At 43.3% G+C, this 26,286-nt stretch overlaps 1 protein-coding gene across 5 annotated transcripts in view; it reads left to right on the top strand.

Moving 5' to 3' along the window:
* Positions 1-16,642, top strand: part of LOC119382345 (cysteine and glycine-rich protein 1) — a 110,294-nt gene extending 93,652 nt beyond the window's left edge. For all 5 annotated transcript variants that reach the window (XM_037650039.2, XM_037650043.1, XM_037650040.2 and 2 more), the window contains 2 exons: positions 6,963-7,156; positions 14,197-16,642. In XM_037650039.2, the coding sequence (XP_037505967.1) occupies positions 6,963-7,130 (168 nt within the window). In that variant the 3' untranslated portion in view covers positions 7,131-7,156; positions 14,197-16,642. The remainder of the gene's footprint in view (positions 1-6,962; positions 7,157-14,196) is intronic.
* Positions 16,643-26,286: the final 9,644 nt, after the last annotated feature.

Genomic DNA, 26,286 nt, shown 5'->3' with positions numbered 1-26,286 from the left:
TTTGTTTGTAACACCAAGGGGTACATTTTTCTTGCTAATTTACCAGGGTGTCTACCGACCGGGAAAACCGGGAATTCTCAGGGATTTTGGATATTCTGGTAAAACTCGGGGAAATCGTGCTCCCACCAGGGAATATCCAGAGTAACTTTAATGAAAGGGAACGAAAGTCGCGGTAACGCTGGCTCGAGATTTTGTGAACGCATTTTTCAAATCGAACGGTGGCTGCGGGGAAGGGGCGCACCTCGATGTCGCGCGTGCCGTGCGTTAGCGCCATAGGCGTGCGCACAAGGGCCCCCCCCCCCCCCCTAATCACCTCAGAGGGGGGCGCAAAGTCAGCCCCACACATTGACATAATAGAGAGGGGCGGCGCTGCGAGCTCGGGGGGGGGGGGGGGGGCAATGTCAGCGCCATACGTTGACATAATTGGGAGGGGGACGGAGGGGGCGCGCACACATGAAGGCTCCCTACCTTCGCCCCCCACCTCCCCTGAAGGGAACGGGACCCCTGCGCACGCCTATGGTTAGCGCCCGATATGGTGTTTTTGTTATCGTCGCGTGTCAAGTAACAAGCATGATTAGTTGTAGTAGATGTAACGAGCTTGAGTTATCTTGCAAGCGATCGCGATCGTTCAGGAAGCGGATGTCGCCGACAAGGCCGGTATCTTGCAAGCCACCCCGATCGGCAAGAAAAAAGACGGCGACGCTTGTTGGCGGTTATCGGTGAGCTCACTCACTCTGATCTCGAGCTTTTAACTCTGTGAAGAATACAATAAATTTCCAGGCGAGAGCGAGCGTAACTAACAGGCCCATTTACAACACGTGAAAGTTTTTTTTTTCTTTTTTTCGCGTGAGGGCACTGCTGAAACAAGTTTTAGGCAGTCGACCGATATTTTTGGGGGGCTGCAGCTCGCAATTACCAGCCACACCACTGCTTATGTGGATGTTTTGCTACAAAGCCGAATCACAAAACTTTTCAGAGCCAAGGCATAGCGGCGACCGAAATTCGCGACACCGGCACGGGTCGCACTTGCTCGATTCGGCGTGCAATGTCGGAAAACAGAAACGTGGCCACCATAATCGGATGTGCCGTAATTCAGGCTGTTGCCATGCTTTCATGCGACCTTAGCCCGCAGCTATATTGCTTTTTTTTTGCAATTGCAATTATATAGACACTTCAGGCGAATTTTTTTGCCTTCGCCATGATCTTTCTTATCAAGTCCAAATTGCGATACTGTGCAAGTGAAAGTTCGCGAACGCTGCCGACGACCGGGGCTTAAGCAGAGATGAAACGAGCCAACCGTCTCCTTCGCGCGATGGGCACATGGGGATAGGAGTCGGGTTGGTGAGGGGTGGGGGGGCTGTGTGAGTCCGACAGGAAGTGTGTACTATGTGCCAGCGGGTGTGGTCGCTGGTGCCGCGGTATCTTTAGAGGGGATCAGCACATGGCTCATACCTTTCTAGGTGTTGTGCTCTAATTTAAAGAACTTCCGTTGAAGCCATAGCAGTGACGGATCCAGAAGGGGGGGGGGGTAGCGGCGATCGTCTCTCCCTCCCTTCAGCGCCTGTCGTCCACCTCCTTTGACAGGCTGCCTTGCCTACCACTGCCCACAAAAAGTTTAAAAAAATCTTGTCCCTGCTCCTCTCTCCTCATCGCTATACCCTTTCCTGCTTCCCTATGCACATTTCCAACGAAGGCTTCTTAGGTGCTGCCATAATCCCATCTGGGCTGTTGTAAATGTGCGTGACCCACGAAAATGCACTGCTGAGGCAGTGGCTTCAGCCTTTGTACTCCCCCCGCCTCAAAGTAGGCACCTGGATACGCCCCAGAGCCATACATAGGTCACTCCTCTTAATGCAGCAGCTGCGTTTCCTGAAGGAGTGAGCTGCTAGCCCTATATTCGTATAAAATTCCTATTTGTTGTTATCGAGGGAAGGCGAATTCACTATTTCGCTCTCGCGGTGAAACTGTGAGTCTTTTTTTCTAACGTGCGACGGTTTTCGATGTTGCGCGTTCGTGGAGAGCAAATGGTTCGGCTGGGCAACATGATAGCAAAGGCGTCACACTGCTCTGGGCAACACGCGAAGATTTGGCAAGCTGCAGCAGCAGAATAAGCGCAATTCCACAGTGCATTAAACCTGCATTTGTTTCGTCTTTACATGTGACACTCAGGCAAGGCATAAAATTGTGATTGCTGCACCTCAGGCTCAACAAAACTGATTTTTTTTTTCACACACAAAAAAAAAAAAACTTTTTCATGCTGCCGAGCATTCTTGTGGCATTTTCAGTTTAATATTAATCCTTCGGTAACTATGCCTTGTATGAAAGGTTGAATTTCAGTTTAACGATGTTTTGATATAACGAAGTAAATTGCCTCTTTTACCAACTTCGCTATATTGAGGTTTAACTGTTCTCTGTACTATTCAAATGGGATTAAGTCATTTTTATTTTTAAACGTGCGTACTAGAGAGTGACATCGTCGAGCGACATGGTAGTCTACCCATCTTGACATACAACAAAGTTCTGTTTCACTCAGGGGAATTTTAGCAAAAACACTCAGGGAAAACCTGGAAAACTCGGGGAATTTAGAAATGTCAACTCGGTAGACACCCTGTTTACAATCTTTAGAGTGACCTATTTCCAAAAAGAATACCCTAAATTTTTTAGATCTGCCTCAACAAAAAAGTGCTAGGTGGAAGAAAGTACAGGACAGTTCACTGCAAGGCAGAATTTGTAGATAGCAGTGAGAGCCCCATCATGAAGTTTGTCATTATTAGAGTGTTTTAGTATGGTGGCCCTTTTTGATGGCTGCCTTCATGGAGACCATGGTTTCTCCTGTGCACCGTGGTTTCACTTTCGCCTGCGCAGCACAAGCTGCAAGAGTGCTTCTGCAGAGGTGATTTATGCCTACTGAAAGGTGAAGGAAAATGACGTGAAATCTTCAACTTTGATGCTTTATTTTTCATTCAATGAAATGGACTGCTAAGCGCATTGATTGTATGTCTGAAGGCTTGATGAACAAACCAGTGATGCGTATTTGTCTTACTCTGGAAAAGTATGGATTTTTATTTTGTTTCACTAGTTTGACCAGAGGGCGCTGCAACTGCTGAATGTTACCCACTCCACAATGGGTAATGCATAAATAAAACGAGAAAATTGCCCACCACTCCACTGTTGCACGGGGCAACTCGGAGTGGAGTGGCAAAAACGGCAAACTAAAAAGACTCTATTGCATGCCTCTAAAATTTCAACACCTTTCTTTTCTCTTAACAAGAAGGGACAAATAGATCAAGTTACAAACATGTGAACTGTCGTCTTTTTTTATGAGTCGCCCTCAACCACCATCTGCTCGGAGCATGCTTTGCTGTACTTGCCACCTTGTGCCATATTTTGTCATTCAACTGAATGTTTAAGAAGCCAAACAAATGCTGTCGATAGTGCTCATCAGTGTCAAACTCATGAATATTTCAGTGTTAAAGGCACACGTTCAGGGGAGGATGCAAGCATGAAGAAATGAAAAGTTCCTGAAGACATAGTGTCACTAGAGCCAGCAACACCGTGTTCACGAAGTTGTCATCTGTTCAGAAAGACAGACATTAGGGGCAGCAGATAGTATTGCTGTTTTCAACACTGCAAAAAACTGGAACCATATGTCACGGCTTCAAAGACCAGTTTTTCGAGCACCACTCCACCCAGGTGATAGGTGTTAGGGTTGCAGATTCTGAGATGTAGTCGCGCCTAAAAAGCAATGCTGTTCTACCAGTGCTGCCTGGCACTCCTGCTTCTGTGACAGAAATAACGCTATTGAAAAGAAGAATCACTTGTGGCTGGGCCACGTCTTAATGTTAGACACAACCTCATGAATAACAGTTAAGCACTGGAAAGCACAGGAGACTTTATGTGTCGTTTTCAACTGTAGTTAGTATGACATAAAACAAAAGAACACCTTTGCTGGGCCCCGAAACCACAACCTTTCGATTTGAGCTGTGACAGCAGGCATTCCCCCATCCACTTTGTTGGGTGCGTGTAATCCAAGACGGTGAAACGCTTTTTGCCAGAGGGTTTCACGTATCACATGATGCTTCCACAAAATGGCGACTGATCAATAAATCTATGGCATGGGGTTTAATTTTGTCACCAAAAGAAACTTTTTGGCAGTTTAAAGGGACACTAAAGAGAAACAATGAATCGGTTTAGGTCGATAAATTGTGCTCCGAGAACTCTGTCGCTAATTTCGCCATCATAGGTTTATTATTAGAGGAGAAAATAAAGTTTAAAGTTTCATTTTTAAATTTTGCGCTGAAATCTCTCCACGTGACGTCACAGATCTCAAAGTGTATTTATCGTATTTTGGCGCCATTGGCTCAGCAAAATTGCCCCAAACTTGCTATGTTAAGTCTATGGCCCCCTCAGAGGACAATGTACTTCATTTTTACCAGATTAGGAACTACGTAGTCCCTAGTAGGCGCCCTAGTGTGACGTCACGGCGAATGGTGCGGAAAACTTCAAGGTGGTGTCGCCACCCACATTTTGTTTTTTCACATTTTCTCGCTTACTAAGCGCCTTCTCGCAGCAAGTGTGGTGTTTTTGGTATCGTGAAAAAGTACTTTACTAATATGAGGAAAATCGTTTTGCTCTTTATTTAAGCTTGGAGAGTCACGAACATAAATGATCATCATCATGTTCTTCATCTCTGTTTCGCTCCCAGAATGCGTGCGCCAATTTGTCCAATGTGAGATGCAATAACTCTGATGTGTGAGAGAATGAGTACCGGGAGAGAGAAAAAAAAGAGGCGAAAAAAATTTCTTCGCAAGGCAGGATTCGAACACGTGTACCCACGATCCAAAGGCGAGCATTGCAACCACACAGCTATCCGTGCTTGCTAGCAGAACAAGCGTTTATAGGAACCATACGATTGCATTGCGATGGAATGAGAAAAAGAGGTGCAACCAAAGAGAGTCAAAGAAAGAGAGAGAAAGCATAGTATGGGAAGTGAGTGTGAGGAGGAGGGGAGAGAATACATTTATATTATAGTTTAGCAAGGGTGAGGGAAAGGGTAATAATTGTTAGGGTTTAACATCCCAAAACTACCATATGATTATGAGGGGTGCCGTAGTGCAGGGCTCCAGAAATTTCGACGGCCTGGGGTTCTTTAACGTGCACCTAAATCTAAGTACACGGGCCTCAAGAATATTCGCCTTCATTGAAAATGCGGCCAGGATCGAACCCACAACCTTTCGGTCAGCAGTCGAGCACCATAACCCCGTGGCGGGTAAGAGGAAAGAGTGAAGCATAGCATACACTTGTGTAGTATAGTATAGCAAGGGGTGGGAAAGGTATGTGAGGAGGGGAAGGCCATCAGCTCTGCGAGTCCACTAGTGCACGACTGACCCAATTTTTGTTGCTGCTCACATTTTCATATATACCCATTTCAGTGTGCAGTGGTGCTGCCATCAGTAGCGAGAGCTCATTGCAGAAGAAATCGTCATGCATTGAAAACCATGCATAATGGCAGAACTATACACTATAGGGGTTCCTATTTAATGAACACAAAAAAAATCTGCGCATATGCACATGTCCCTTGTTTTGGATCGCATCACTCGCTGGCAGAATGGCTGTCATTCTCACTAGAACTTCCACAGCAACCCTAACAGTTAGAGCTGTGAACCCCTTTCCCGCAGTTCACGTGGAGCTGTGACCGCCGAGTCTTTAAAGTGCAGGTGTTTATTCACCTCAGATACATATCGGCCAGTTGCAACAAATGCAGTAGCACATCCAATTAACAAAAAATGCTTCAGCGGCAGAGCATTCTGCGCTACTGGGGAAAAACAACAATAAGAAAATAGCAAGCACACGTCGAGGGAGTGATAATCACTCTGCTCTGCTCTCTTGGCATTTGCACTCCCGCCTGGGGTGGAGGTTTGTACTGGCGAAACGGGGCAGCCTGTTAATATTAGATTAGACAGGCATCGCATAGACATGGCGAAGAATTTACCGAAAGCATTTAAATTTGGAAGGTCACAACCTTGATGAGCTCAAACTTTACATATTTCAGTCAGACTTCCGGTGCCCGAGAGACAGGAAATGTAGAGAGTCATATCTTATTTACAAGTTTAATACACTCCAGCCAAAAAACATGGTAGATACACAATGAAAACCAGTGAGACTTGGGGGTTTCTGACTATACCGTGAATTCATTTTTAGGTGGTGCTTACTTTTGACAACCACGATTCAGTAACGTTCCCTGCACCTTCGTCTTTCCCTTTTTTTTTCATTGATGTGCTTCCTCCTTGCTTTTCCTCGCCCAATATCCCCCCGTCTCTCTTCTCCACCCCTGTTTGTGCCCTCCCCTCCTCTTCTGTCTGGTTCAGGGAGAGGGTAGGCAGTTGCTGCCTTGAAGAAGGCAAGACCACTTGTTGAAATGTTGCCTCCAGCAACACCCCGTGCTCAAGGATTTTTTGTAATGATAAGATCCATTTAAACAGTGAAAAGCACATGGCACTCGCCACGTGCATTTCCCATACAGAGAGGAGCCCAGCCAGCTACCGATTTCATGTGCACTTGATAGCACTGCAGTAGGTCTATACAGGGGCTCTCAAACAGTAGCGTGAACATGGTACAGTGCATTTAATTGTCTCGCTGTCGAGCATTTCATGTACTGCATTGCTCAACCATTCAAGACTACATTACATTGGTCTGTTGGGTCAGGACAAGGCAGACTGGGGACCATTTTTTTGCCACATTATTGCAGTTCCATACAAGAGAACTAAACTGTAGCTTTGAGCAACCAAAATAAGTGGACACAAGAACACTGACATTTGTAAACTTGTTGCGTTCTTTGTAGGACGATTAACAATGCTTGTAATATGTTCTTTGAAGGTCAGCCCAAATGATGTTTCTAACTAGCTCTTTTCAGCGGAATATTTTTTGTTGAGTTAATGGGAAACCTCATTCTTTATTTTCAGGCCTGGCACATAGCCTGCTTCAGCTGCCACCAGTGTCATAAGCGTCTCGAGTCAACCATTCTGTGCGAGCGAGAGGGAGAGATCTACTGCAAGACTTGCTATGGAAAATACTTTGGCCCCAAGGGATATGGCTACGGTGTTGGCTCTGGCACCCTGCAAATGTCCTAAATGCTTTGTAGCTTTTTAGGAAGAAGGTCAGCCTTTTGTTACGATTAGTATCTGCTAATTCATATTTATGCACTTTATGCTAACCGGCTAACTTGATGCTACTTCATTTCAAAATGTTTGGTTAGCAACAGTGTGTGCAGACAGTACGAGCTCAATAGGATGGCAGGGTGGTGAAACAAATGTTGCTATTCACAATACAGAGACCAGTAATTCAGCCATGGGGAGTTGCTTTGAAGGCATTCACTTCCTGAATCTTTCCTTCCACATGCCATGAATAAGTGATTTCAGTGGTCATTTCTTGTGTGAAGTGAAGCTTGGGACAACAGTCCTGAAGGCAAGCACTTTGGCTGCATGAAAGAAACTGCCTTTATTAAAACTGGACACTTTGTGCAAGACCAGATTAAGATGTGAGATGAGCGTCCCATAAACACAAGAGACCTCAAAAAAAAAGAAGCTACCTTAATCTCTTCATGGTACCAGACAATTGAGGAACCAGTAATTTGCAAATTAACTTTTCTTTTAAGTGCAAATGGCTTTGATGTTATTTTGTAGCTCGTTGGCAGCAAAGAATTTCAAAACTCCTTTGCTTTTTGGCTTAAAAAAAAAAGGGGAATAGATCAAGAGGCCAGGTTCCCTGTTAGACATAACCCAATGAAGCCATGTTTAGTAACAAGGGGAATTACGTGGAGACTGAAAATTAGGCACTTGGCAAAAGAAAACCTATAGCACATCTGACTTGATTGAGTGGGCAGCCAGAGCAGTCAACCTTATGGCTGCAGGACACCTTGATACACTTTCATAACTGCTGATTATGCCCGTCACCAAAAAATAGGCAGCAACAGAACAAGTTAAGCTGTATGTTGCGCGTAAAGTTAGGGTTTCAATTGTTCAGGCAGATCGAGTGTAGTATACAACAGATGGGCATTCCAAGTAACATATTTGTGTTAGATAACACCTGTGAGCATCAAAATAACACAGGTGGGGGATTCAGTCTTACTGCTATGGCAGCATTAAAAGGGAGAGAAATTCATTTGTGCACTGACTGCACTAGTGAATTGGAGCAAGATGGCACGAACAGTGCCCACCACCACTTCTGATCACAGCTTTCTTGTTTGCCATATTCTTTCTTCTGCAAACATTGTTGCTGCAGCTAAATGCTGTAAATCACCTCTGATATTGTCAGTGTTGTCTGGCTATCAAAAGAGTGATCACAGACAACTTAGCTTTGCCTGGTTATTGCAAAAAAGAGCAATGGTCAACTAAACCTGTACAAAGGCAGTTATGAGCACCAACAAATTCTGCAAGAGAAATCAATACAAAATACTAACTGCAGTGCTAATTTCTTTTTCTAAGTAAGAATCAAGCACCAATAAAGTTGTTGCAGAATTACGCAACACATTATACTAATTAACTTTTAGAGGGGGCCCCCCAACACTTTTGAAACACCTATTTTTTACTCGAGGGTAGACGATGGCGGGGGATACTTTTAGCATAGGTCAAAGCACTGATATCAGTAGATTTATTATTTTAATCACACAATGAAATCACTACATCGCTGCCAGCTGCATCAACGCGTAGTGGCCCTCGCCATAACTATTGCAGATGGAAATGACGGAGAAGAGTGCTGGCCTTTGATTGGATAAAGGTAACATTAGAACTGATGGATACAATGCATTATCGGGTTTTCTTTTGAGTGTTTTTTCATTGAATGCCAAATAGACACCGTTGCAACAAGAACAACAAAAAGGCTACTACAAAACACGATAGAGGCACTGGCTGCTATTTTGCCTTTGGCTTTTTGCCTGTGCAGGTCAGATGTCCACACAAAAGGCTTTTCTTTATCAGTTTGTCTGTGAACTGCCTGGTTACGCACATCCCCTTCGAGTTCGAGGAATCTTTGTTTCTTGTACTTTTTATGCTAACGCAAACAGATAGTGCCATAAAAAAAAGGAACTTAAAAACACAGTACGGGTACTGCCTGCTTTTCATGCTAGTGGCCTCTGAGGATAAAAAAATGTGCACACGCGAAAGTTTTTCTTCTTGCCTGTGTCCCCTCCTGATCAGCCTCTTGTTGTGCACTTGTGAGTGTTACAGTATTCAAAAGGTGAAAGTCTTCCACCTCATAGATTGTTATTGGTCTCACCCATTTTCTTAGAGGGTGCAGCGCACTGTGTTTGCAGCATAAACAGGCAACAATGATGTGCAAGCTTCTCCTACGTAGGACCTTTCAGCTCATTCCATTGGCAGCATCTTGCACCGTCTGTGGCGAGCGAGAGTAGGCGTTTTCTTTTCTTGTATTTTGAATTTTCTTGGCCCAATAACTTTGTACTGCCATTCATGCTGCATTAATCTTTCCATCCACGAGTAAAAAATGGGGGCTTGAATAGTGTTGGAGGGCCCCTTTAATGCATAAAAATGCCAAAAAGGAGGAGGAAACCATTGAAATAGTGCAGCCTGAGAGTGGAAGGTAAACTATCTGAGGCAAGGCCAGATAGCGCTGTTCTAATCAACAAATTGCTGCCTGTCATTCATTAACGTTAGACCATAAAAGAAGAAAATATTCCTTTGATGTAAGAAAAAACTACACTTGTTACAGATATCAAAATGCTGTACCCTCAATTAATCAGTGCAAAATACACTGCTAGAAATGCATTCACAGTTGTACAAGCAGTGATGGAAATATTCAAAACACTTCTGATTGTTTAGGTTCACTTTGTTTTGTTGTGCCCAGCGCTTTGCTTTTTGAATTTTCAAAAATTACGGAGTTCAAATTGCACATGTACCTTCAAACAAGTTGAAGGGCTGTTTTGTTCGCGCAAAAGGTGTTTTGGATCGCAAGCATTTCCTGGGGGTTGTTTACAACAGGCACATAGCCAGGATTTTTTTTCGGGGGGGGGGGGGGGGGGGGCCAAGGCCTAATTGTTCGAAAGAAAGTCTTTCCATTGCAAAAATAGAACAAACGTTGCCCGGGAGCGAGTTTGTAATATGCAGAGCGCTCAACGCATGGCAACGGCAGCGGCGCGCTATTGGCTGCGCGCACACAGGGACGCCGCTGCGGAGTTCCGCCTAGCAACGGCCGCGCCGCGCTCTCCTTCTCGGGGTGCCTTCCGCGGGAATTTTAAACGGTGAACGCGGCCGCTGGGCCCCGTAGAATTTTCGTCGCCGCTTGTGAAGTGCTACTGCTCTCGCGTTGACCGAATACGCCGTCGTCGCCGTATGGTTCGACTGTGCTTTGTGCATTTTGTTTTGTTATAACAGTGAAGACGTTCGCCCATGAACATTTGTGTTGTCGCCACTGTCTTTTGTGCCTTGGCGCTGCAGCAAGACGCGATCGGCCGTTGTGTTCCACTGTGCGTTTCTTTTTTTCTTTTTTTAACAGTGAACACGCTCGCCCTTGAATATCTGTGCTGTCTGCTGTGTCTTTTGAGCCATCGCGTTGTCGCAAGACATAATCGTTGTTGTGTTGGACTGATTGCTTTTGTTTATTTTTTTAACGCTGAACACGCTTTCACGTGAATATATCTGTTGTCGCCAGTGTTTTTTTGTGATCTCGCGTTGTCGCAAGACGTGATCACCGTGGGTTCGAGTGTGCCTTGTGTTGTCTTATTATTTTTTTTTCGCGGCTGATCTTGCCAACGCATTTCGCAGCCCTGCAACGCCGGTTTTTTACGGCTATGACCACGGAAAGCAGCGCATGTGAGACGTCGGCGCGCCGCGCGATTGAATGCGTTGAAGACAATGACAGTTCATCGCCTGACGTTGACATGCCGCTGCCGTTGCCATATGCGTTGAGCGCTCTGCATATTACAAACTCGCGACGTGGTTCGGGCGAACATCACTGATGAACAAGACGCCTGCATCTGTGTAAAAGATTGCGGCTTGAAGACAAACACATCGTGGGTTGTAGACTTCGTGAAGTCAACAGCAAGGTGTGAAAGGTAATGCAAAAATGGTGTTTCATAACTTCACAATTAACTTGCGGCATCTTCTGTGGTGATTTAAATTCATGCTTTGGGGATAATGTCCAATGATGAGCCGTCTCAATGAGGTCGTATTATGTGTGCACTTGAGCCGTCTCAATTAGGTCGTATTAGCTGTGCTCGTTCTACTGCCCTAATTGAATTTTGTTTGTATTTCTTTTTTAGTAAATTTGCAATGTCAATCTGGCTCCCAATCTCTGGCCGATGCAACCTTGGGTCCTTGCTGGTTATTGTTTGTAATTTATCTATATTCTGTCAGTCGCGGTGCTGTCAATTCTTTCCAACTGAGCTTCAGTCAATCCTTCTAAAGTGTTATGCATGCCCAGGTGCGTTAATCTCTCTATGCTGGTGCTTTCGGGCAAGCCCAGGGCCTGCTTAAAAGCTTTCCTTACGAAAATATTGATTTTGTCCTTTTCTGTCTTGTTCCATTTAAGCCTAAGAATGCTAGCCTCCTTCATTCCGTGATATACTTGTTTGTGATTGTCCTGATGAGCCAGTTGCCTTAGTGACCTTAGTCACTATTTTTATAAGAGTATTGCTGTTAGTTCGCTTCGACTCAATGTTGAGTACAAGGGCCCTAACTTGTTCAATGATGGGGACCTTTTCGTGCAAGTCTATCTCCTCGCACTCTCTCTCCTTCATCTGTCTCTTGGGCCACCTCCTGTTAAGTATGGGCCTGTAAAGTTCTGATTTCTCTGGTGAAAATTCAAGCCTAGTGCCTGTGAGGTAGACTTCCACTTTATCTACCACTTCCTGTAACTTCTGTTCTATTTACCAATCACTGCCTTGCGAGATCCATATGGCAACATCATCCGTGTATACGGAGCGATTGTTTCCTTCGATGTCTTCACGTTTTTTCTGACAATCCTGTCATAATGACATTAAGAGCATGAGCAATATCATGGAGCCCTGAGGTGTAACTAAACTGTCCATGCCCCTCACCTCAGACTCGAGTTCCCACATGTTGAAGGTAACCTTCATATTCGTTAGGAAGTATCGGATGTAATTGTATGATATTTCTCCTAGGTTTAAGTTGGTGACCTAAGTGAGGTTTAAGTTGGTGACCTAAGTGAAATGTGCAGGTTTGTGGAATACTTTCGTGAGATCCAACCATAATGTAGATCTGGTTCACATTGCGCTCTGATTGCTCTCATTATTTTCCCATCCTATGGTACCTACGCCATAACATATGAAAATAACTAGAACACAATTACTTATGTGGCTGCGGCACTTTTTCGATTTTGTTTCGCCAACCGCACGCGTACGTAAGGGGGGCCAAGTGCACACATAATACGACCTAATTGAGAACGGCTGATCATTGGACATTATCTCCAAAGCATAAAGTTAAATTACCACAGAAGATTCCGCAAGTTATTTTTGAAGTTATGAAACACCATTTTTGTATTACCTTTCACACCTTGATGTTGACTTCACGAAGTCTACAACCCACGATGTGTTTGTCTTCAAGCCGTAATCTTCTACACAGCCGCGAAAAAAATAATAAAAAAAACACAAGGCACACTCGAACCCACGGCGATCACGTCTTGCGACAACGCGAGATCACAAAAAACACTGGCGACAACAGATATATTCACGTGAAAGCGTGTTCAGCGTTAAAAAAATAAACAAAAGCAATCAGTCCAACACAACAACGATTATGTCTTGCGACAACGCGATGGCTCAAAAGACACAGCAGACAGCACAGATATTCAAGGGCGAGCATGTTCACTGTTAAAAAAATAAAAAAAGAAACGCACAGTGGAACACAACGGCCGATCGCGTCTTGCTGCAGCGCCAAGGCACAAAAGACAGTGGCGACAACACAAATGTTCATGGGCGAACGTCTTCACTGTTATAACAAAACAAAATGCACAAAGCACAGTCGAACCATACGGCGACGACGGCGTATTCGGTCAACGCGAGAGCAGTAGCACTTCACAAGCGGCGACGAAAATTCTACGGGGCCCAGCGGCCGCGTTCACCGTTTAAAATTCCCGCGGAAGGCACCCCGAGAAGGAGAGCGCGGCGCGGCCGTTGCTAGGCGGAACTCCGCAGCGGCGTCCCTGTGTGCGCGCAGCCAATAGCGCGCCGCTGCCGTTGCCATGCGTTGAGCGCTCTGCATATTACAAACTCGCCCGGGAATATAGAAGGCCGGACGAATTTCGGGGGGGGGGGCCCGGGCCCCCCGGGCTCCCCCCTTGCCTACGTGCCTGGTTTACAAGATTGCCTGCAGAGACTGCGAAGCTTCATACATTGATGAATCTGGGAATTTTAATCAGCATCTTAGACAGCACGGGAATGATGTTGCCAAAGGACATGTTGTTGCCTCAAATGCATAGGCTGAACATGCCATAGACATCATTATCTTCTCGCCTACTACTAGAATCACTATACATCCAATCTACTAATCATACACTAAACCAGACACGTGGCAACAGGCCAGAAGTATGCAAGATGCTCGTGCAATCTTACCTCTGCATAAGGACGGCTTTTTGTACATTCGCTCCATCCTAAACAAGAAACCAGTGTGGGTTTCAAAACGTCGACAAAATAGTGTTTTCTTTTGTTGCTCCTAATTTTGGCGAGTGCTCAGTTTTTTCTACAATCAAGGCATACTGTGAAATTTTTGTTTTTTTCAAGGCATACTGTAAAATTTTTGTTCTTTGGAAAAAAATGCCTGTCTAGAACTGTGATTTCATTTAGTTCAACTTATTTGTTTATGCATGACATGCCTCTCATGACAATCATGTAAATATGTTATGCCTAAGGGCAGTCTTTCGAATTAAAAAAAAAAGTTGCGCACGGTAGTCACACCCACGTTGCCAGGCATTGGTCTTCTTAGGAGCCTTGGGAAGTGGTGTGTCTGTCACTAAATGTGAAGAAATCAGGCCAGCATTCTTGACTCCTCATCATGAACTGTGTCACCACTGTTTGTCATCCTGCACCCATTACCGCCAGCTGAAGACCTTCATCACCACAAAACGAGATTGAGAATAAGTGCCAGCTCTGTTTCAATTGTAATCTCAATGCACTAATGATGACTCCGTGAGATGCCAGAATGCAAGGGCCTTGCTTCATTTTTACAGTCACCGTACCGGAGATGAGGAGCTCCTGCCTAACCACCAGCCCAATGGGGCCATCCTCTGGGTCTTCACTGAATCGACCTCAGCTGAAGGAGGTCTACAGAATGAGGCTGTCAAGCAAGCCCTCAAATAACCCCATAACTCCTGCAGCAGTTTGCTGTGACTATGTAAACAGTGCAGTTTTATGTGCCAAGCATGGTGGCACTAAGTAACAAACCGATCGGGTATAGTATCTAGAATGCCTTTTTGCACAATACCAAGGCGACTTTAATCTGTTCTATCACTACAATTCATCTTCTGGGTCAGTTATCAAAAAGGAACACATGAGATTTGTTAGCTTGACCAAGACCGCTCCATTATGTTAAACAAAGCACTAGCCTGCTTCTCACAATAAGTTTACTTCATGCGCTTCTCCAGTATTGGATATAAAAAGTCTCATGAGTATAACAAATGTAGCAAAGGCGTCTTTGTATTTAAACAATATCTTGTGCACAATGCTTCAAAACTAACTGCCTAGCCTTGTAATACCTTCAAAACATTCCAGATTTGTAAGTTCCGTACATTTTAAAAAGTACTGCATGAAAATGCTAGCAGATTGAAACAATCTTTGTAACCTGTAAAGCAAGTACTAGTTAGCTTTTTATAGTGCACATAGTTTATAAAACAAAGTCTGTAGTGACAACTCTCATGCATGTTGTTCGTGAAACAGAGGATTACTAAGCTAGGCATGCAGGTCAGAAGGTTGTGGTTTGCTCAAGGCTTAGACAGGGTTCGTACAGGTCTCAACGGAGAAAATTCAAGGATATTCAGGAATTTCAAGGGCCTGTCACACGTTTTTCAAGGACTAAAAAACTGCATCCAAATGAGGATTTTTCTAACAGTGTTCAAATTCTCACTAAATTTATTGGACTTTACATATACAGTTGAAAGTCAATTTAACGAAGTCGTCACCATGCTCAAATTACTTCGTTAAATCGAGAAAAAGGCTTTTCAGTCCTTCGAAACCTAAAATTGTAACATAGAGGCACACAAGATCTACTACGGCATTGTTTTTGCTGCTAAGCCATGCGTGTTCATGTGAAAAGTCTGTTCAGGTGTACCGAACATCGAGCCCCACATATGTGGTCCAGGCGATGCAGCCGAAATCCTAAGACTGGGAGAATGAATGCAGTAATATGCGAGCAAGAAAGTTGCAAGGAGACTATCAGTGTCGTCTGTCACATGAACCATGAAATAATGAAAGTGTTTCTGTGGGAACATCGAGAAGAACACTAAACCCGTAGTACCATCTGGTACGTAACAGCATGACTGATGAGTCCCCTGTTCCGTGCATGTGGGTGGTGCCTTGTCAAAATAAAACCAGGCTCATGACAATGGGTGACTTGTTTTAACGCAATAGCTTCAGTGCCTGCGCATGAAGAAAAAAAGCAGCCATCTGTGTAAAAAAGTGCTTCTTTTTACTAATTTATTTCACAAAAAACTTCCAAGTTAGTTAGTTCGGGTTGACGACAACGTTGAACATTATGAGTAACTGCTGAGGAATGCAAATTTGTTCCTCAAAACACACAACAAATGTTCAGGACAGGTGCTGAGACTTCTCCAGTATTAGCAAGGCTTGACATCGTTACAGTTTACTAGCCACATGCACAGGGAAAAAAGCAGCATAAATGTAGGACACATGGGTGAAGTCGTAAAGAGATAAGTAGAGAGACAAGATGCACTGACGGGCGAGGAGTGAAATGAACGTTAGGCCAAGGCATGAATACATGCAGAATACATGCAAACTCGCAAGATGTATTGTTTCTGAAATGGAAAGTTTCCCGCATCGACGCTAATCTACAACAGAAAGCAGGTTGCACTGTGGACTTTAGACAATTGAAGGGTTTTCAAGGACAGAATACAATTCCAGGACCTTCTAGGGTAATGTAATTTTCAAATTCAAGGGTTTTCAAGGTTTTCAAGGGCTTGTACAAACCCTGTTAGATTATGGTGACTGAACTGTGGTTGTGGTTGCCGCGTTTGAAAAAAAAAAAATTACCAACTAAAATGCAGTCACCTGAAGAGCCTTTCAGATGGATATGTGTCTTCCGTTCTGGTTTTCATTCTGTTAAAAATTATGATCAATTCCTGGGGTCATTCTGTGCCACAGCTTTATTAAAAATATCCTATGTCATAAAATGCATGTGGATATATATGATTTATAGCTCATGAAGACAAGAAAGGGGGCTGAAATAACAGGTTGTGCTCTTGATTTTTCAGTAACTAATGGGCCGCATGGTTCTGCCATGTCCTTGCCAGCCAACATACCAAACATGCATTTGTGAAATAATTCAGCATTCCAATACTCTTGGTGGTCCAATGTATCTTTTATTTTTTTGTTCAAGAATATCTTATATGATGTACCAAAGTGTTGCCTTATGTAATTTGCAATAAAGGCATAGTTTCCTGACTTGCGAGTTGTCTATTATTACATCTTCATTTCTTTATCAGTGTAAGTCACCATGAGCAGCCGAAGGTCTTGGGAAGAGTGCACTTTGACAAAGCCAGATGGTACTCAGTGTAATATAAAAGAGAGGGAAGAAGTGTTCTTCCAATTTCAAACGAAACATAGCTGCCAGGGAACTTATGTACAGTACTCATGGATTGAAACAGGGCAATTTAGGGCTAAGTGACGTACATACTTTCCTTTCCACTGTCTTCAGTTCGGGTCACATCGGTGTAATTTCAGAGCCAACATTATCTTTAGAGACCAAATTCGTTGTGACAGGATGTGGTTATCTTAAGAAATTGTGCATACCAGTCGTGATACTAAAAAATTTGGTGTCTTGTTTGGATCCGTGAGTACCGTACACCCGTGAGTAAAAGCGGGCCACGGCGGCCACATTTTTGATGGAGGCAAGAATGCTTGACACCTGTGGCCTTAGTTTTATTTAGGTGCACATTGAAGAAACCCATATGGTTGAAATTTTCGGGGCCCTCCACTACGGCGTCCCTCATAATCGCGTTGTGGTTTTGGGACGTAAAATCCCAACAATTATTAATGGCCATGGGAGCGTGTGCCAAAATGCATTGACGCGCCATCTACCGACGCAATGCTTGATTGTTCAGAGGGGTGCTAAACCAGTGGTGCGTATGCACGTCCCATGACATCTTCTGGCCTGTCCAGTACCTTGCCTGGCGTGATTACGGTGCTCATTGATTAAAGCCACTCTCTCTACACTATTGTTTGATGTTGCAGCTGCTCTGGCTCGTGCTCCAGCCAATGCCTCCTCTGAGGAGGTGCTGGTCCAGCGCGCATTGCTTTTTTCTAAAAGGGTGATGAACCACTTTTCCAACTAATTGAATAACCTGCATATTGCCTCACAAATAGATTGCTGCAAAATTCCTCAAATCCATTAGAACGAGTGGAGTTACAGGAATTTGTTGCGCGCTTAAGGTGCTTTCTTTCTGCTCTTGGCCCGAGGAGTGCATGCGTCATGACCTTGAGCGCACGCGATGAAACACAATAGCTCTCCTGTGTGCAATGTTAGCAGAGCGTGGCGCCGGCATGTGGCGGCACGCTGTGCTAGCAGCGCAACTTATCCCTCCTGATTTATGTTGGCTCAACATCGGAAAGCAGGCAGTCAGCACAGGCCTCTATTCGAGAACCTGAGAAAATGGAGAGTTCACCTTGGCTGCACCTGATCCACAGGATGCGCTTTCTCAAACAAAGGCTGCTTCACGACCCCTTTACAGAGGAAACACACATCTCTCGTAAATTACTCTTTCACAATACCAAAAGTGTCATGCTTACCGCAAGACACTTGGTAAGCAAGAAAATGCGGGTGACTAAGTTCCCACACCAATCGCCATGACGTCATAGACATATACGGCGTCTACTAGGACCTACATCGTTCCTAATCGGCAAAAATGAATTACATTGTCCTTTGAGGGGGCCAGAGACTTGCATACCAAATTTAATCAAATTTCATTAGGCCAATGTCACCAAAATATGAAAAATGCACTTTTAAATCTGCAAAGTCACGCACAGTTTTCGGCATGAAATATAAAAATGAGACTTTTCTCCTCTATTATTAAAGCTATGATGGTGAAATTATTGACATTAAAAGTTTTTGGAGTAAAATTTATCAATCTAAACTGATTCATTGTCTTAAAAATTTTATGTCCCTTTGAATGCATAAGCATTTCTATGCAGACTCAACTAGAAAGCTGTCTGTCCATTTGTGTGTCACATAATACGATTGCTGTGAAATAAATGAATAAAAGAAAATAAGTTTTCACTGCAGCAACTGGGTTTGAACCCGGGCCCTCCCACTCCAAAGGCCTTAACCACTTCACTGAGCATTCATTTTTTTTAACAGCGAAGCTATGTATAAGTCTGCCAGTTTTATATCCATATGCAGAAAACCCACCAGAGCAAGGAGAGATCAAGCGTGTGAAAAAACCCAGAATGCGAAAGAGAATGTCAGTTTCTCTTGCATAGAAGAAACCACATGTTTTGTGATGCAGGTGGCAAAACCCACAAGGAAAGGGAACCTGTGCCGGTGGGAATCGACATCTCCTCGTAGGTACTCCTCTAGCTTGGCACTAAAAGGGCACTTAAAGCAACATGGTTTAACAAAACTTGAAATTTGGCGAGATGGTGCATAGCTGATGGGAAATTTTGTGCGCAAAAACAAGACAGTTCACCAGAACGAGAGAGACGGGACGGGCACTACTTTTATCTAGGTAACTTTATTTGCGGCTTTGCCAGCAAATATATGCAGAAAACACACATGCGTAGAAAATCAAATGCATTGTCACTAACACGTGTTCACTTCAGTAAAAATTATCAATATATTCGGTTTCTGTCTTCCAAAGCTTCACCGATGTGTCACTGACACACCTACCCCCTCTCTTCCTGATATATGAAACACTTCCAGTAACTCCCGTGCCATCTCATCTCTATCTCTGCCCGGAATCTTTATCTCGTTTAGTTTCGGCTCACATGCCTCGCAACTCGCACAATGCTCAGCCAAATTAGTACCCCCACTTTTAACAGCCCATGAATGCCATCCCCGCCTGGTCATTAATACGACTCGTCTGGCCTATATACCTTTTGCCGCAGGTCAAAGAGATTTCAGAGATAACCCCCGTACAACAGTTAACAACTGTGTTTTTCCTGGCAACCACTTCCCATCATGAGAAACACGCGAGCACAACTGAGCAAGCTTCTTTGGAGCGGAGAACACTAATGACGGTTCGCATGATTCTTCTCATAGCACGATTAAGAAGGTGCAAAATATTTCAGTACTTGAAGCTAAAGTGCAGTGCTGCCCGCGCAGCTTTACTGGTCGACCACCTTCACAGGGTGGAATGGAGCACAATTTTTCTTCAATGCGTGGATATATTACTAGTAACTTTTGTCAGCTGGGCACACTATAATTCATCAAATTAGAATACAGTAAAAGCTTGTTAATTTGGAAAATCAGATAATTTGGACATGTTTCCTGGTACTGGACAGCATGTGCATTGCTTAGTGGCATCAAACTCATTAATTTGGTGACATCTGGCCCGCAACTCGGTTAATGCAGAACATCTATGACGCGTGCCGAGCACAATGCGCCGCAAATGTTTGATGCCAATGAGCGAAAATGGTGTTCGCAGACCCAAAAACGGTGTTCACAAATCCGGAACTGAACAGCTACGTTTCACGTGGGGCGGCTTCAGAGGAGGCTGGCGGAGTCACGTGAAGCCTCTTCTTCCTCCATGCCGAGGAGGGTCACTGCTGCCACGACGGGTGTTTCTCCACAACCACATTACAGCGCAACTAGCCCCATTTTCATGAATAATAATTAGTTTGACACTGTAAGGCACTGCTTCTACATTTAGAACTGTGTCCTAATTGTTTATACCTTTATGACAATTTATGTGATTTGCAACATATTTATTTATTTATTTAAAAGTACCTTACAGGCCCCTGGAGGCATTGCGTAAGGGGAGTAATGCAAGAAAATGTTACACGTGAACAATGTACAAAATGAACAGGTATAAATACATAGAGAAATGAGAACAGCAAAAAAACGTTACAGTAACATATGCGGGAACATAATGAGATTATACACAATAAAGAAAGGCAATGAAAATGTACACTTTCAATCACGACAGTGCATTTACACAACAAAATATGGTACATTAAAATACGAGCAGTATAATTAAAGAATGAACGTAAAGAATGAACGCGACATAACTTGGCTGTTACAAAAAAACATTTAACATAAAATTGCTCACAAATAACAATAAGGCTATGAAAAGAACAATGTAAAAGGTATGGTATCAAACATTATTTTAAGAAATGCGTGGTTAGTAGATGCTTGAAGTTATCTTTGTTACTTACGGAAGCTATGGTGTTGGGAAGGTCGTTCCAAAGGCGAATGGCTCTTGGAACAGCGGAATAGTTAAATGAATTATAGTCTTCCCGTAAAAGTGCATGAAATTAAACTGATTGTATAAACGTTGTGACCTATATTGTGGAGTTTCAAGCTGCAAAAATGATGACGCTGTGTTATAGATGTATTTATGAAACAATGATAGCATGGCAATATCCCGACGATCATGCAAAGGATGAAGTGATAAGTAGAGTTTAATTTGTGTAATGCTTGCGTTATTATAGCCATAAGAATGTGAAATGAAATGTGCAGCCCCATTTTGTACAGATTCGAGTTTTTCGATTACATATTTCTGATGGGGAGACCAAATGGATGCTGTGTACTCAAGCTGAGGTTGTACAAATGTTTGGTAAGCTAGTTTACGAATATTGTTAGTAGAATGGTGTAACTTGCAGCGTATGTAGCCTAATAACCTTGAAGCATGTTCAATATTGTCACGGGGTCATGACGTCGACGAAGGAAGCAGCCGGCGTGTCGAAGATGAAACTCTTTTATTTGGCCGAACTTGTGGCCGGAAAAGGAAAGTCAAACTACAGCAATACACACTGGTACCCTGATAGCGGCGAACAGAGCGTCAGCCGTCGAAAAACTGCTCATGGCTGCGACGCGCCGTCTTTTATACAACACGCATCGAACTTTCCAGTCTTAGCACTGGTGGTCGCACAAGCTCTGGAATAATCTAGGCTGTTCGCAGCCTGCGTGCAATCTTAACAAAACGATCTACTACAATCGCGAAGCTTCTCGAACACTGCAGCGCGGACAGCGTCGAGCGTTGATAACCGTCCTTGCTGGTCAAACCCGAATACATCAAAATAAAACAAGAGTGTGTGTGGCAATATACACGCTGCATTTAGTAAAATGCAAGCCTTGTATGGTCTGTCAACTTTTGTGCACCTTAAGCAACATGTAATGCAGCTCAAGTAAGCCAAAGACAGTAGGGCTGTAAGAGGCTGTTGCAACCAATGGCAGCACCACAATGATTACTATACAGTGGACATTTGCTCATCTCTCCTTGTGAGACCCAAATGGGCTCCTAAACGAAAGTGAAGATTTGAACAAAGAAAACATATGGAAGTCTTCAATGAGTCTTTTATTGCACAAGGAGAAAATTAATGTACGGCATCCAAATCAACATGTCATTTGAATACATCTGGTGCCAAGGAAACATTATATAACGTTACTGCTTTGACTGGCAATCCAACTGTGAACAGTTGTACAGACAGCTGACCTGCAACAGTGCCACAGCATGCGGAATGAGAACAGCATCACTGCAATAAAAAATGACTGCGACATGTACATTTCTGGCAGAAATGTCTGTGTGGGCTGACAGTTTCTGTCAAACTCCACAAGCTTGTTTCAGACTGAAGCATGGAGATGCATGTGAAGTGCAGTCATCTGAAATACCACAAGCACAGAAAGACTTACCAATCCTGGTTTAAAAGTTGGGTGCATCACATTTGTGCCATCATTACCTCAGGCACGCATCATTAAAAGCTGACACATATTAGGCTGCATCCAGAGCCGATCGGATAAGGGCACATGTTGCAATTCTGGTCAATCATTTCTCTTAGGCTTCACATACCAAATCCCCAGTTTAGTAACTACATGCTGATTTATAACGGTTAAATTATGTTCATTATAAAGCCGTCTAAAGGCATACAAAGTAAAAAAAAAGGAACTGACCTTTTTTTTTTTTTACTCGGGAGAATTGCTGGCAAGACAGTATACACTATGACAATCGGTTTTAGTGCAGTATTTATAACACAACTATAGCAGCCTGAGGAGAGAGAGAGAGAATCAACTTTATTACAGCCTGAGGAAAACGTGCTTCACTGTTCATGGCATGTGCAAGGCCAACAGTGAATTCCGAACAATGAGCTACTGCTCGGAAATTGTATGCCTCCTGGACAGCAACACTAATTGCATATGTGCGATTGTCAGCTCTTGCACTAATGAGGATGTGAAAATGTGCACTTCTGCAATGCACAAAACACTGGTGTAGTCAGGGGGGGGGGGAGCTGGGATGGTTATCCCCCCCCAATGTTTCATTTTTGCGTGTGTGTGTGTGTGTGTATGCAGATAAAAACACACACCACACGAACATACATAAGGTGGTTGAAACCCCCTTCCCCTGAAAAAAATTTCTGGCTATGCCCCAGCACCACACTAACTTCTGATCACTAAAGCACTTGTACTAAATGGTTCTCCAATGAATTATCAGCACAGAACAAAACCTCAAGACTTGAAGGAATATTTTAATTTAAATGTAATGTGAATATAAAAATATATACATGTACATAGATCTTTTTCCTGAGACTTGATAAATCTGGGAACACTTTCATGGTTACTTGAAAAATTATGATGCACAGTGTTCAGCAACTGAGCAAGCAACATCCCCAAATAGCCACACAAAATACAATTTAAAAATGTTTCCCTAGATTAGGCGTTGGTTTAATTTCAGCCCCCTATAATTGAACCTCAATATAATAAATCATCAGATATAATTAACTGAAATTTGTCCAGCCCTTGTACAAAGCATACCAAAAGTGAAGATGCAAGATCAAAGGGGCTACAGTGAAACCAATTTTGATTTCATCATCAGCCTGACTATGCCCACTGCAGGGCAAAGGCCTTTCCGCCAATCAGCCTGGTCCTGTACTTGATGCTGCCCACCCTGTCTCCCCCTCGCGCCTTCTCTTGGAATCCAGTCAGTTACCCTTAATGAGCAGCGGTTATCTTACCCACGTGCCCTGTACATTTTTTCTTCTTGATTTCAACTAACATCCGTTTGTTCCTTGACCCACTGTGCTGCCCCTTAAGGTTACATCTGTCATTTTCCTTTCCATGGCTCGCTGTGTTGTCCTCCATTTAAGTTGAACCCTCTTTGTGAGCGTCCAGGTTTCTGCTCCGTATATATACCTTCCTCTTGAGGGATAGTGGTAAACTACCATTCAGGATTTGAGAATGATTGCTGAATGTGCTCCATCCCATCCTTATTCTTCTAGTTACTTCGGTCTCATGGTTCGGCTCCGCGGTTACTACCCGTTCTAAGTATTCCTTAACAACTTCCAGTGCCTCGCTACCTATCGCAAAGTGCTCTTCCGAGACTGTTGCAGATTACTTTAGTTTTCTGCATACAGTAGACTCGATAATTCAAACTTGAGGGGACCTCAGGATTTTATTTGAATTATCAGAAGTTCTCACAAATATGACTCAAGGCAACACACCAACTAACACTCCGATGTTTATTGTTTCTCAGTGCCGCAGCAACATCATAGATTGCTCTGCTGACTGCCAGTAAAATTTTTAGACATCAGCGATAATACTGGTAATTGTTATTATATAAGGCATGCACGGGTGTGTAATTAAGGGACTAAATGTGTTGCGTCCCACGACAGTTGCTAGCCCCTTCTAGTTCTCAGGACGCTTTCTCACATGGCATACCACAGAGAAAGTGACTTTAAGAAACGTTTGGCATGCGATAGATCAAGGCCAGACCATACAGTTTTTTTTTCCCTCGGTCAGCACGAGATTATTGGTGCGCAAGGTTCGGCTAGTTTGGCCATTTTGTAGGCAGGCAATCAGCTTTATTTGCGCCTGTTAGTAACAGAAAAACGTGAATGTTCAGCTACAAGCAACAAAGGCAACAGATATTTCCAGACATGGACAAGCAAAAAGTTTGAATTAACCAAATTTGTGCAGTGAGGCAGTTTGAATTAAGCAGCTTTAAAATACATTAAAAACATAGTGGGCCAACCAAAAGTTTAAGATTTGTTTGAAATAACTGAAAGTTTGAATTATCGAGTCTACTGTACTAATTTTCAGACCTACCCTTCTGCTGGCATTCAATCTTGATTTAAATTGAGTTTATTTGTAAAATAAACAATGTTCATTTACAAGTGCCTTAAAAATATTCTCATAGCAGAAATGTCAGACTTGTTAATCATGCCTGATTTTTCAAGCTTGCAGTTATTCAGACTACCCCTGTGACATGCCAACCGAGGGTCAGATGAAATGCTATACATTCAATGTGACCTTTCTTGTTTTCATATCAAGAGTATGACGTGTATATCAAGAGTCTTTTTAAAGTTGAAATTGCACTTGGCCCACTTATTGAACACCAGGTCAAACTTTTTTAGCATCATACCACGCACGAGATGGACAGCGCCATACTCCTTTGTGTCTAGTGTCAAATCATAAATCACGAAGCATTCTCATGCAACAAACAAGCTATTGATTAACTCTTAAGAAATTCAAATGATGGAAAGTTGCGTTATTTTATGTTGCCCTTCTATTTTCTCTTTTTGTCCATGCTTGCATGCTTTACATTCTTTTACTATGAACATGATAGACAGCTTTTTAACATACTGTTAAACATTTTGATAGCAGTCTTTCACAAGCAATGCCAGGAACCGCATGGAATGAAGAGTTCCTTTTAGCCATCTTTGGCAGTTTTTGGGACACTAGCAGATCTTGAAAGCAAAACAGATCAAAATTGGCTTCCAGTGCTTTTCATCACCATTATTAGCCTACTTTAAGTTCACTGCTGGGCGAAGGCTTCTCCAATTTTATTCCTGCGAATCCCTTAATTTCAGCAACCCACCAAAGCCTCTTGGCTGTGCTCTCTCTTGTTATTCATTCTGTTAAACAGACCGTTGGTTATCTGCCCTTACGTGACCGGACCATGTCTTTCTTCTATGTCAACTCCCAGTGATGCCCATCTACACGTATAACTTTCCAATCCTTTACACCCTGCAAAGTCCTCAGCTTCTCAAGTGTTGTTATCCTCCAAGTTTTTTCCCAACATATTCGTAGCAATGGCAAAATGCAATTTCTTTATACTGTCCACTTTAAGGACAGTCATTATTTGGGAATGACACTTCTGCCGGATATATATTCTATTGTACAGATTTTAGGGTCTGGTTGCCAACCCTCATACCGCCCCCAGGGCACCATAGATTATGTCTGTATTGTGCGTATTTACCTTTAGCCCTAGTTTCTCGGTTTAGCTCTTCAATAACTGTTTGGAATTTGTCGCCATCATTGCTGTACAGTTCAATGTTGTCCACAAACTGTAAGCTGCTGAAGCACTCTCCATTAATCTTTATTCCTATTTCTTCCCTATATTGTCATTTGAATGCTTCTTTGAAGCATGCAGGGAGATAGTATCTTCTTGCCCTTTGTCGATCACAATTTTTTTCACTTTTCATGTTGAAAAGCACGCTAGATGTGGAGCCTTTGTGGACGTTGGCTAAAGTATATGCTTCAAGTACTTCATGGCAATGCAATGCCTCCAAGACAGTTACCAAGGCATATGTCTGTTCGCAGTTTACAAAAGCCACATAAAGGGGTTTGTTATACTCAGCAGATTTCTTAATTACCTGATAAATCACATGGCAGTGATCCATCATAGAGTACCCCTCCCGAAGTCAGCCCAGAGTGGAAGCTGGCTTCAAAAAAAGATACTCTACGCTGGATCACAGCCATGCGATTATTCACGTAACTGAGAAATCCGCTACGTACAGCTAACTCCTTTATGTGGCTTCCATAGATGACAAAAAGACTCAATAGAGACACCCGCAATCTTGGAGTACTTCAAAGATACTTGAATATCTTAGCCGACTACTATCCATGGTTCGATAAGTTGAAAACTAGGCGAGTTGGT

This window comes from Rhipicephalus sanguineus, chromosome 2 (genome assembly GCF_013339695.2).
Source record: "Rhipicephalus sanguineus isolate Rsan-2018 chromosome 2, BIME_Rsan_1.4, whole genome shotgun sequence".
Taxonomy (NCBI): Eukaryota; Metazoa; Arthropoda; class Arachnida; order Ixodida; family Ixodidae; genus Rhipicephalus; species Rhipicephalus sanguineus.
The sequence above is the reverse complement of the archived record's forward strand: the minus strand, read 5'-3'. Positions and strand labels throughout refer to the sequence as shown.